We start from the raw sequence: 12,810 nt of genomic DNA, 5'->3' as shown, positions 1-12,810 counted from the left end.
ATAATATACATATAACTATAAATGGATGCAAAAGTCCTATAATTTAAACCAAAAGAAGGAACAAATCTGTGTTAAAAGATCAAAATATTACGGTCTGTAACAAATTTTATTCAAGACTGATTTTGTATGGAGCACTGCAAAACTGAGGTTTTACCAGAGAAGCAGCTAAATAATTTTTAAAAACGATATCATTAAAACACAGATTTATAAAAGACAAATGAGACAACAATATATTCAGCCTGGATAAAAATCATCGTACCTGTGTGAGAAGCGGTGCAGGTCCCTCCATTCTTGCAGTAGTCTCTGCACTGGTTGATCTCACATCGTTCTCCAGAGTAGCTGGGCTGGCAGCTACACTTCGGCACCTGCCGGGAGTTGAGGAAGCAGCTTCCACCGTTCTGACACTGAATGTTGCAGGGCCCTGAGGGCGGTGCTGTGAACAGAGCGAGTGGCATTTTTAATCCACTACAGCCAAGCTGGGTGGAGCGGAGACACGGCTGTAATGTGCGCACGCTGTGCAAGTGCAAACTTACAGAATGGTGACTGAGTGGGGCTCGGCCTCTCCACACACGTGCCGTTGTTGGCAATGTAGTTGTTTGGGCACGTGCAAACAGGCCCACTGGGGCTCAGAAGACACAACCACTCGCACTTTTTCTTGTCGCAAGGATTAGGTACTGATACAGGGAGTAACACAACATGCAGTCAAAAATAAGTTTAACAAATGTACAGATAGGCCTGTCACAATAAAGAAAAATAAAATCTGACAATAAATTGTCCCTGAGATTATTGAGATAAATGATAATATTGTTTGGAGACCATTTTAAGCTAATATAACGATTCATCCACTTACAAAGTTTTTGCACGTTTCTGAAATTTACACAAAAAAAAAAAAGAGTAAACTGAACTGGACCAGAGATTTTGACTATGTACAGAATATTTTAAAGTGCCTGCGACATCAAATGTTTGAATAAGCATGAATGCGTTTTTGGAAAGATAACATTGACAACATATTGCACAACAAATTTCACGGCGCTGAGATGAACGGTTGTTGAGATATTTGCATGTGAAGAAACAGGAAGTGATGTCAGCATGTAAACAGAGCGTTTGTTACAGAATCTGACATTTCTTTAGATTTTTAGTTGCTATCAAAGAGAGACAAAGAAGAGTTAAAGTTTAAATAATTTTGTTTTAATAAACCAAGACCAGCGAGTTTATTTTATTAATGAGTTCCCCTTTGATGTCACTTCCTGTTTCACTTTGGCTGAGCCAAATTTAAAAGAAAATAGGCCGGTTATGTGACAAAATGGGTAAAATCATGTGTACTATGCCAGTTTTCTTAAGAATAAAGATGCTTTTCTTTGACGTTTTGTATTTGAAGGATAGGCATGTCAAAGGCACTTTAAAAAATATGTTTTAAAATGTTAAAGGCAAAAAAAAAATCATTTCAGACTTACTGTCTGGCTGCTTGTAACGGTGGTAGAGGACTATGTCTGTGGCATGATTGATGCCTGTAGTTAGATTCTCCATTGGGCCTTTGCCAAACTTGTTGACGCGGAAAACAAAGTTGTTCATGAAGGTGACTCCATATATATAATCCTCAAAGATGTCTATGCTGAACGGATGTAACAAGTCTGGAAATGAAAAACAAACAAACAAACAAACAAACAAAAACAGGTAGTGTGTTATTGATGAAGTTTTCTGGATTCATACAGGTTTGTAAAGAGTAGAAATACTCAACGGTTTTTGATGCCAGAGACGGCTATAACGGGATCTGAGCCGTCCAGACGAACGCTGCCAATGACAGAGAGTTTAGCATCGGCCCAGTAAAGACGTTCGTTGAAGTAGTCCACAGCCAGACCTGCAGAAACAAAATAAAAGATTTGGAAATGTGAAGAAGCAACAGGGCTTTAGTTTACTTAAATGTTTTGGGTTCAAACAAATTATTTTGCACTCAAACAGTACTGACCTGTTGGCCACTGAATGTTTTCATGAACCAGTGTTTGTCTCAGAGTGCCGTCCATGGCAGCTGTCTCAATTTTAGGATGGTTGCCCCAGTCTGCCCAGTACATGGTACTATAGAGGAATAACTCAGTGACAAACCCAAAAAAGGCTAGACAAAAATGTACTATTATATAAATCAAAACTATCTTTTGTACCTTCTTTGTGGGTCAACTACAATGGCATACGGCTCATCTATCATGCCAGAGATGAGGGTCTTGCAGTGCTGGCCTGATATCTGAGCAACTTCAATGACATCWCGACCAGAGTCGGTCCAGTACAGGTTCCCAGCCACCCAGTCCACCGCTATGCCACGAGGCATCTTCAGCTCTTTGATCTGGAGGGGAACAGGAAGGGCTTTACAGAGAGCTCACGTGTTTTTATCATTGGTGACGTTACTGCGCACGTTTCGCCAGCTTTACCTGCAGGTTGGTGATCCGTCCCTCGTTCTGGCGTCGGTTCTGGGGGGAGTTGGACGAAGATGAGGACGAACCCGAGAGATCGTAGGAGGAAATGCGGCCGGTGTGCCAGTTGGTCCAAAAGATGTGGTTTGTTTTGACGTGCAGATCCATGGCATCGATTCTGACGCTCGCGTCGCCCTGGAAGATCTGCTCATAGCGCCAGTTGGGCATCCCTGGATCCAGGCTGCGGATCTCATTATCGTCAGCGATGTAGAGAATCTGCCGGCTGCTGTTCATATCTGCAAGCAGAGGCGGAACTTGATATTTCTACAAACGTAAAGCTCTAAAGGACGATCAGTGTGGTGCAATTCCTCACTGTCAGCTTTGCAGGTGTCGTGGATCTTGGTGAAATACTTGTAGCAGCTGCATTTGTAGGAGCCCTTGGTGTTGTTGCAGATCTGGGAACACGCTCCAAACTGTAAACACTCGTTCTTATCTGGGAAGGGGGGAAAAAGAGTCAACAGTCATGCTTCTTGTTGCGACATATTTGCAGTGGAGAATTCCGCACGTGTACCTCCACATGTGCGATGTCCTATCTTCTGGAAACCTGGTTTGCAGGAGCAGAAGGAGTCTGTACCGTTGGTGACGCAGTGAGCCTCGTCTCCATCTCCACACTGAGTACTGTTACTGCGACAGTCATTCAGCTTTGTGTCTGAAATCAAGCACACACATTGGAAGATGAGATCCAGCGTTTTAAGACAACGTGTTTTAGATCTGAGCTGTTGGGGAGTAAAAGGGCACCTGTTTTACAGTTGATCTCATCAGAGCCAAAGTCCTCACAGTCATTGAAGAAGTTGCAGCGCAGGTTGGAGCTGATGCATCTGCCRTTGGAGCACAAGAACTCGTCCTTCTCACACGTGGGAGCAGTTCGATGGGACTCTGCAAATTCAAACCACGGACATGTCAGCTATTACCCTGCAAGATTTCACCAATCGACTCAAATGAAAACATCGTTACGTCTTACCACAATAGAGTTCATCGGAGTTGTCGCCACAGTTATTGATGCCRTCGCACCTCTCCGACATATGAAGACACACGCGGTTGTTGAGGCAGCGAAACGCTCTGGTGGGTGGACACTGGAACTTCCCTGACAGATAGGGAGGACAACAGACGAGACTAAATGACTTCTGAAAACGTRAGGGGAGGTAAAAATAAAATAAAATACTGCACTGACTGCATTCTTCTGGGTTCTCATCAGAGTTATCCCCGCAGTCATCCTCTCCATCACACTTCCAGGCCAGGGGTTTACACAGAGTGTTGTTGCACTGGAAGTCATCTGAAGGGCAGTGGCGTGGAGCTAAGAAAACAGAAGAACGGGGAAGAGATTACCTTTCTAACAATTAAATTAGTAATAAATCTTCTTATTTGAAACTGTGGATTTATTGAATACCAGCAATGTGGCAGCTCTGTTCATCGCTGCCATCGATGCAGTCAACGTCGGCGTCACACCGCCATGACAGCGGAATGCAGTGTCCACTCTTGCATGGAAACTGGGTGGGGTCGCACTTCAGRTCACAGCCATGCTAAAAATTAACAAGCACAGCAACAGAGTCAGGTTTTAYAGTTTAGAAATCAATGACAACATGATAAAAGTAATAAAAAAATAAGGATTTAATATATTGTCCCTATTCAGCTGTTACTGAAAAACAAAAAATTACTATGTTAAATCCAAAGCTTCCTTTAGTTCTTTTTATGAACTGGTTTCTCCTGYAGTTTTGTTAAGTTAAAAATTATATAATTTAGTCCTTTGCAAAGTTTTTAGTAACCTTAAAAACAGAACATGAAGTGACCTCACCTCATCGGATCCATCAGCGCAGTCGTGATCTCCATCGCACTTCCACCTCCCAGCAATACAGCGGCCATTGGTGCAGGCGAACTCACTCTCTGAACATTCTCGAGGCTCTGCAGAAGGAAACACGATTTGTGTCATGGACAGCAGTAATAGAAATCAGATGAGCTACAGATGTTCTTCTTGTGCTTTCAGAACAAAGCACAAGACAAGAATGTAGCATATATTGTATGCAGATGACACTTCAGAGGGGTGTGAGAGAGTGAGAGGAGCTGGACATAAATTTAGTTTATATTCATATATATATGTATATATTAGTGGTGCAACAATACATGTACCCGTATCGAACCATTCAATACAGTCCTTTAAGTTCAATACACACTTGTATCGAACAATACAGATTTATAAAGTGTTGAAGGCTCAGTAGATCTGTGTTCAACTGCTCCACCTAGGCTGCACTGTTGAGCACAGATCCACCAAGAAACTCGCTTTTCAGCAACATTTAATTTAAAAACTGTACTTTTGAGGATAAACAAATGTACACATTTAATTTCAACAAATTACAAGTTATGAAGGCCATGGAAATTTCTTTTTTGCATCGAAAAAATATCAAACCGTGAGACTAAAGTATTGAACCAAACTGAATCGTGAATTTTCTGTATCGTTGCACACCATATATATAAAATCTTCAGTCATCCCAAATTTCTTTACATTTTGCCTCCAAGAAGTTTCTAGTAACCAATTAAAGGGATCATAATCCGTCCTTTTCCAGGCTTTTTGAAGGTCTTTTAAGAGGTTTTTGAGGGAATTTCAAATTAAATTTTTTAAAAAAGTCATAAATTGCAGCACTTGCATGCCAAATAGGCCTTTTATTTAGACGACCATTTTCATTTGGTATAAAACTATTGAAGGAATTAATTTACAGCTCTGCTCAGACTATCACAGGTCAGAGAAGATCACAGGAGAGTGTTAAAACAAAAACTAAAACAAAAAAGAAAAGCAACTGCAGACTGGAAGACTGGTATGGATGGTGAAGTAACTTACCTCTGGGTGAAACCAACAGGACAGTATGAAATGAAACAAACATCAGATGATGTCAAATGTTTTAGAAATGACTGTGAATGGATAATGAACTTACACTTAGGTCTAATCTACATGGTAAAGGTTAAAAAGGTGAAAACTAACGAGTTCCCAGTGGAAAATGTGTGAACATGAGAGTTACTGACGGTGGATGGAGTCAGCTTACAGATGTTGATAGTAGGAATGATGGAGGTATTATTTTAACTGTTAGAGTGACACCTACGACATTTTTCTTCATCTGAGTTGTCCCCACAGTCGTTGTCATAGTCACACTGCCAGCGGCCCGGCACGCAGCGGTTGTTCTTACATCTGAACTGGTACGGTTCACACGTCCTCTCGGCTGCAAAATTTACCATCCCAAGTTTTTGTTATTAAATTTGATACAGTTAAAAAGAAGAAAAAAAACAAACAAACATTAGCATCTGGGAATTTTAGCACTACTGGTCTTACCACATTCCTCTTTTGGCTCATCTGACGAATCGCCACAGTCATCCTCGCCATCACACTTCCAGCGAGCCGGGATGCAGCGTCCCGAGTCCTTGCATCGGAACTCATCCACACCACAAGTCATTTGAGCTGGAGAGAGAAGCATTTAATTACACTTTACATCATTAGCTAATGAACAATCTGATCGTCTCAAACGAGGGTCTTACTGCAGTTGGCGGGTTCATCAGACCCATCCACGCAGTCGTTGTCACGGTCGCACACCCACAGACGAGGTATGCAACGCTTGGTGATGGCACACTGGAACTGCGTGGGTGCACACGTCACCTCAGCTGTTTGAGAAAATGAATTTATAGCAACCGGGAAATATAGGCAAAGAAAATTTGTTGAACGTAAAGACACTCACGGCAGTCCTTTTCATCCTCGCCCTCTCCACAGTTGTCCTGACCGTTGCAGCGGAAGATGCCCGGGATGCAGCGGCTCGGGTGGGAACATTTGAACTGGCTGGGCAGGCAGACATGAATATCTAGAAGGGCAGATTTGGCAAACAAAAAAAAAATCACTCAATTCTTTTGTTTTATTTCCGACTTTACAATTTCTTTAAAAATAGAAGCAACTCAAAACATTTGGATTCTGCTAGTTTAGAGGTGTGTGTGAAAAGCAAGTCGTACCACAGTTGGCCTCATCCGAGTTGTCCTGGCAGTCGTCGTCTCCATCACAGATATAAGCTGGGTTGGTGCAGATTCCTGTTCCACACTGAAACTGTCCTGGCCTGCATTTGAACTCGGCTATTAAAAAGGCAAAAAAAAAAAAAAATTTACAAAATATGCTTTAAAAGTATTGAATTAAATYATTTCCGTTCCTCCGTCGAGTTCCTCCTAATTAAACTTTTCTCAGACACTTACGACAGTCTGCTGGCTCATCTGACCGATCTCCACAGTCATCCTCAGTGTCGCATTTCCACCAGAAAGGAATACACTTATCATTCTTGCAGACAAACTATGAGAGATAGAGAAAAGTTCAAACTAGTACACCCTCTTTTAATTATAAGGTCTTATTTATCAAGACAATAAAAATAATTAATTGGTCTTTACTGGAATTAAAAGTTGGCAAAAAAAMAAAACAACAAAAACAAAACTAAGACATACTACAAAATGTTTGATACTCAAGAAAGACTAGGACAAAATGCTCAAGTGTTGTGTTGAAAATATAATCACAGTATAATTACTGATCAAAACAGCTTCTGGAATCATTAGTCAGGACTTTGTGCTGATGTGCTGTATTTTTATGCAAGTGTGGTGCTGTGTGTTACTATCCAACATGTCCAGTTTGATCTGGTCTGCTCAAAATACCATTGTTTTAAAAGGACCGGCTTTAGGTCATCTAAATGTGTATTAAAACATTAATAAAATCTTGTCTTATAATATAGTGTCATAAATGGTAGTACGGGCTCCTCACTTGGCTTGCTGTGCAGTTGGACATGCAGGTCCGCTGATCATTGGCCAGATAGAAGTTGGTGGGACAGGCACACTTGTAGCCCCCTCCAGGTGAGAGAAGACAAAGGTTGCTGCAGCCGCCATTGTCTGACTGGCATGGATGGTCGAGCACTGAGAGGGAAGCATAAAAACCAAACATGTCTTAAAATCCCAAAACACAAGACTGAAACATATTACAGCAAGAATAAAATAAGGAAGTTCCTGTCTTTTAATATTGGAGGTAAAAATGTAAAACCACTGTAGTCAGTAGCTGAAAAATGACCATTTATCTACTTTTATCTAAAGGTTGCACCTCTCACCTGGTGGCTGGCGGTAAGGATGGTAGATGTGGATATCCATGGGTCGATGCAAAGTGTTGATCAGTGTGGTTGTGTTGGTACCAAGAGTCTTATGAGCTCTGTTGATGGACTTGGTCTCCCAGTCGGTCCAGTAGATGTACTCCTCAAACAGCGTCATGGCAAAGATGTGAGGGATGTCATGGTTAAGAACTGTGAAAGCAAAAAAATATATATATTTTTTTCAAATAAATTTTAAATAAAAGATACCAATAAAGGTAACATTTAACACCTTTTATTTTGTTCCTAAAAAGATTAAAAATGTCAAAAGTCAGCCTTCCACAAACACACACACAAGAAAATTAAACAAGAAAATAATGTACGACAACCAACTGTTTTTACTGTATGTTTAAAATCATTATGGGATCACAAACAGTGATTTATGGCTATGAAGAATATCCTACATTTCAAGTTAAGATGTTTCCATTAAAAGAAAAACCTCCTTGCTCTGTTAATGTAAAACTTTAGCTGGCTGAAAGAGATACGCAGCTGCAGCAACACGACTGTATCATGATTATGCAACGGCTTCTATGCCTCATTAGGTTTTATGCTGTAATTGCACTTTTTTCCCCACTGTCAACATATACCTTAAATCTCATGCTTGCCCTCAGTGTCTCAAACACGCTGCACACATTCATAGATCTGCAAGAGCAAACACACAAAGCACACACAGGTGCCACTCGTACAAAACCCCTCTGGTTTTAGTATTGATTTTCACAAATTAATAATTAAAATGTCACAGTAGTTTTACAGCAGTCAGATCAAGCTTCGAGATTAGCCAGGTTAGCTCAGAGCGCCGTTTAGTCTGTCCTTATCTGAGTTCAAACAAAACAAGTCCTGCTCTACAAACACTTACAGCTGCCTTTTAGGGAGGGAGTGGTGATAATTCAATGCACACATAAGGCCACAAAAAGCAAGTCCTAATGATAATTTATTAAGACAAAATTTTTTAATTAACTTTTTTTTTCTCCTGTAAGTTTTCCTCATCAGAGTTCTATTTCATCCCTACTGACCGCCAGAGGGCGGTGCTAAAAGCACTGAATGTTCCCTTCGCGNATTTAATTTCAACAAATTACAAGTTATGAAGGCCATGGAAATTTCTTTTTTGCATCGAAAAAATATCAAACCGTGAGACTAAAGTATTGAACCAAACTGAATCGTGAATTTTCTGTATCGTTGCACACCATATATATAAAATCTTCAGTCATCCCAAATTTCTTTACATTTTGCCTCCAAGAAGTTTCTAGTAACCAATTAAAGGGATCATAATCCGTCCTTTTCCAGGCTTTTTGAAGGTCTTTTAAGAGGTTTTTGAGGGAATTTCAAATTAAATTTTTTAAAAAAGTCATAAATTGCAGCACTTGCATGCCAAATAGGCCTTTTATTTAGACGACCATTTTCATTTGGTATAAAACTATTGAAGGAATTAATTTACAGCTCTGCTCAGACTATCACAGGTCAGAGAAGATCACAGGAGAGTGTTAAAACAAAAACTAAAACAAAAAAGAAAAGCAACTGCAGACTGGAAGACTGGTATGGATGGTGAAGTAACTTACCTCTGGGTGAAACCAACAGGACAGTATGAAATGAAACAAACATCAGATGATGTCAAATGTTTTAGAAATGACTGTGAATGGATAATGAACTTACACTTAGGTCTAATCTACATGGTAAAGGTTAAAAAGGTGAAAACTAACGAGTTCCCAGTGGAAAATGTGTGAACATGAGAGTTACTGACGGTGGATGGAGTCAGCTTACAGATGTTGATAGTAGGAATGATGGAGGTATTATTTTAACTGTTAGAGTGACACCTACGACATTTTTCTTCATCTGAGTTGTCCCCACAGTCGTTGTCATAGTCACACTGCCAGCGGCCCGGCACGCAGCGGTTGTTCTTACATCTGAACTGGTACGGTTCACACGTCCTCTCGGCTGCAAAATTTACCATCCCAAGTTTTTGTTATTAAATTTGATACAGTTAAAAAGAAGAAAAAAAACAAACAAACATTAGCATCTGGGAATTTTAGCACTACTGGTCTTACCACATTCCTCTTTTGGCTCATCTGACGAATCGCCACAGTCATCCTCGCCATCACACTTCCAGCGAGCCGGGATGCAGCGTCCCGAGTCCTTGCATCGGAACTCATCCACACCACAAGTCATTTGAGCTGGAGAGAGAAGCATTTAATTACACTTTACATCATTAGCTAATGAACAATCTGATCGTCTCAAACGAGGGTCTTACTGCAGTTGGCGGGTTCATCAGACCCATCCACGCAGTCGTTGTCACGGTCGCACACCCACAGACGAGGTATGCAACGCTTGGTGATGGCACACTGGAACTGCGTGGGTGCACACGTCACCTCAGCTGTTTGAGAAAATGAATTTATAGCAACCGGGAAATATAGGCAAAGAAAATTTGTTGAACGTAAAGACACTCACGGCAGTCCTTTTCATCCTCGCCCTCTCCACAGTTGTCCTGACCGTTGCAGCGGAAGATGCCCGGGATGCAGCGGCTCGGGTGGGAACATTTGAACTGGCTGGGCAGGCAGACATGAATATCTAGAAGGGCAGATTTGGCAAACAAAAAAAAAATCACTCAATTCTTTTGTTTTATTTCCGACTTTACAATTTCTTTAAAAATAGAAGCAACTCAAAACATTTGGATTCTGCTAGTTTAGAGGTGTGTGTGAAAAGCAAGTCGTACCACAGTTGGCCTCATCCGAGTTGTCCTGGCAGTCGTCGTCTCCATCACAGATATAAGCTGGGTTGGTGCAGATTCCTGTTCCACACTGAAACTGTCCTGGCCTGCATTTGAACTCGGCTATTAAAAAGGCAAAAAAAAAAAAAAATTTACAAAATATGCTTTAAAAGTATTGAATTAAATCATTTCCGTTCCTCCGTCGAGTTCCTCCTAATTAAACTTTTCTCAGACACTTACGACAGTCTGCTGGCTCATCTGACCGATCTCCACAGTCATCCTCAGTGTCGCATTTCCACCAGAAAGGAATACACTTATCATTCTTGCAGACAAACTATGAGAGATAGAGAAAAGTTCAAACTAGTACACCCTCTTTTAATTATAAGGTCTTATTTATCAAGACAATAAAAATAATTAATTGGTCTTTACTGGAATTAAAAGTTGGCAAAAAAACAAAACAACAAAAACAAAACTAAGACATACTACAAAATGTTTGATACTCAAGAAAGACTAGGACAAAATGCTCAAGTGTTGTGTTGAAAATATAATCACAGTATAATTACTGATCAAAACAGCTTCTGGAATCATTAGTCAGGACTTTGTGCTGATGTGCTGTATTTTTATGCAAGTGTGGTGCTGTGTGTTACTATCCAACATGTCCAGTTTGATCTGGTCTGCTCAAAATACCATTGTTTTAAAAGGACCGGCTTTAGGTCATCTAAATGTGTATTAAAACATTAATAAAATCTTGTCTTATAATATAGTGTCATAAATGGTAGTACGGGCTCCTCACTTGGCTTGCTGTGCAGTTGGACATGCAGGTCCGCTGATCATTGGCCAGATAGAAGTTGGTGGGACAGGCACACTTGTAGCCCCCTCCAGGTGAGAGAAGACAAAGGTTGCTGCAGCCGCCATTGTCTGACTGGCATGGATGGTCGAGCACTGAGAGGGAAGCATAAAAACCAAACATGTCTTAAAATCCCAAAACACAAGACTGAAACATATTACAGCAAGAATAAAATAAGGAAGTTCCTGTCTTTTAATATTGGAGGTAAAAATGTAAAACCACTGTAGTCAGTAGCTGAAAAATGACCATTTATCTACTTTTATCTAAAGGTTGCACCTCTCACCTGGTGGCTGGCGGTAAGGATGGTAGATGTGGATATCCATGGGTCGATGCAAAGTGTTGATCAGTGTGGTTGTGTTGGTACCAAGAGTCTTATGAGCTCTGTTGATGGACTTGGTCTCCCAGTCGGTCCAGTAGATGTACTCCTCAAACAGCGTCATGGCAAAGATGTGAGGGATGTCATGGTTAAGAACTGTGAAAGCAAAAAAATATATATATTTTTTTCAAATAAATTTTAAATAAAAGATACCAATAAAGGTAACATTTAACACCTTTTATTTTGTTCCTAAAAAGATTAAAAATGTCAAAAGTCAGCCTTCCACAAACACACACACAAGAAAATTAAACAAGAAAATAATGTACGACAACCAACTGTTTTTACTGTATGTTTAAAATCATTATGGGATCACAAACAGTGATTTATGGCTATGAAGAATATCCTACATTTCAAGTTAAGATGTTTCCATTAAAAGAAAAACCTCCTTGCTCTGTTAATGTAAAACTTTAGCTGGCTGAAAGAGATACGCAGCTGCAGCAACACGACTGTATCATGATTATGCAACGGCTTCTATGCCTCATTAGGTTTTATGCTGTAATTGCACTTTTTTCCCCACTGTCAACATATACCTTAAATCTCATGCTTGCCCTCAGTGTCTCAAACACGCTGCACACATTCATAGATCTGCAAGAGCAAACACACAAAGCACACACAGGTGCCACTCGTACAAAACCCCTCTGGTTTTAGTATTGATTTTCACAAATTAATAATTAAAATGTCACAGTAGTTTTACAGCAGTCAGATCAAGCTTCGAGATTAGCCAGGTTAGCTCAGAGCGCCGTTTAGTCTGTCCTTATCTGAGTTCAAACAAAACAAGTCCTGCTCTACAAACACTTACAGCTGCCTTTTAGGGAGGGAGTGGTGATAATTCAATGCACACATAAGGCCACAAAAAGCAAGTCCTAATGATAATTTATTAAGACAAAATTTTTTAATTAACTTTTTTTTTCTCCTGTAAGTTTTCCTCATCAGMGTTTTCTCATATGAACAATTACAAATCTGTCACAGCTACTGATATAACTCAGTCCTTATTATAGATACTAAACAAATGTGTGCTGAGATAATAGCTGGGAGTCATCCTTAACATATAGACTGAGAACCACAAAGTGCACAGTGTCCTTGTTTTTGACTCTGTGATAAAAAACAGAGTTAAAACAGTAATAACACATTTATGCATAACACATAACAGGATTAGAGGCTTGGTGTAAAAGTTCCAYGTTTAATGCCATAAAACTGGTTCGCTTTTTATTAAAACTGCTGACTTACTGAGTTGATAATAGGTATAGTCATTTTTCAAATTCTGTTCTAACAATTAGAATAGT

General features: G+C 40.1%; 1 protein-coding gene across 4 annotated transcripts in view; it reads right to left on the bottom strand.

Annotated features, from left to right (window-relative positions):
- Nucleotides 1-12,810, bottom strand: part of lrp1ab (low density lipoprotein receptor-related protein 1Ab) — a 94,987-nt gene that overhangs the window by 5,276 nt on the left and 76,901 nt on the right. For all 4 annotated transcript variants that reach the window (XM_014018661.1, XM_014018666.1, XM_014018675.1 and 1 more), the window contains 22 exons: nucleotides 11,435-11,623; nucleotides 11,098-11,246; nucleotides 10,545-10,638; nucleotides 10,311-10,427; nucleotides 10,046-10,165; nucleotides 9,849-9,971; nucleotides 9,646-9,771; nucleotides 9,419-9,535; nucleotides 4,255-4,361; nucleotides 3,850-3,982; nucleotides 3,634-3,756; nucleotides 3,424-3,546; nucleotides 3,201-3,338; nucleotides 2,974-3,111; nucleotides 2,776-2,895; nucleotides 2,421-2,698; nucleotides 2,157-2,335; nucleotides 1,967-2,073; nucleotides 1,739-1,858; nucleotides 1,455-1,631; nucleotides 534-674; nucleotides 260-433 (listed from right to left, as the gene is read on the bottom strand). In XM_014018661.1, coding sequence (XP_013874115.1) covers nucleotides 260-433; nucleotides 534-674; nucleotides 1,455-1,631; nucleotides 1,739-1,858; nucleotides 1,967-2,073; nucleotides 2,157-2,335; nucleotides 2,421-2,698; nucleotides 2,776-2,895; nucleotides 2,974-3,111; nucleotides 3,201-3,338; nucleotides 3,424-3,546; nucleotides 3,634-3,756; nucleotides 3,850-3,982; nucleotides 4,255-4,361; nucleotides 9,419-9,535; nucleotides 9,646-9,771; nucleotides 9,849-9,971; nucleotides 10,046-10,165; nucleotides 10,311-10,427; nucleotides 10,545-10,638; nucleotides 11,098-11,246; nucleotides 11,435-11,623 — 3,093 coding nt within the window. The remainder of the gene's footprint in view (nucleotides 1-259; nucleotides 434-533; nucleotides 675-1,454; nucleotides 1,632-1,738; nucleotides 1,859-1,966; nucleotides 2,074-2,156; nucleotides 2,336-2,420; nucleotides 2,699-2,775; nucleotides 2,896-2,973; nucleotides 3,112-3,200; nucleotides 3,339-3,423; nucleotides 3,547-3,633; nucleotides 3,757-3,849; nucleotides 3,983-4,254; nucleotides 4,362-9,418; nucleotides 9,536-9,645; nucleotides 9,772-9,848; nucleotides 9,972-10,045; nucleotides 10,166-10,310; nucleotides 10,428-10,544; nucleotides 10,639-11,097; nucleotides 11,247-11,434; nucleotides 11,624-12,810) is intronic.

The sequence above is a fragment of the Austrofundulus limnaeus genome, unplaced genomic scaffold (assembly GCF_001266775.1).
Source record: "Austrofundulus limnaeus strain Quisiro unplaced genomic scaffold, Austrofundulus_limnaeus-1.0 Scaffold3, whole genome shotgun sequence".
Classification (NCBI taxonomy): Eukaryota; Metazoa; Chordata; class Actinopteri; order Cyprinodontiformes; family Rivulidae; genus Austrofundulus; species Austrofundulus limnaeus.
The sequence above is the reverse complement of the archived record's forward strand: the minus strand, read 5'-3'. Positions and strand labels throughout refer to the sequence as shown.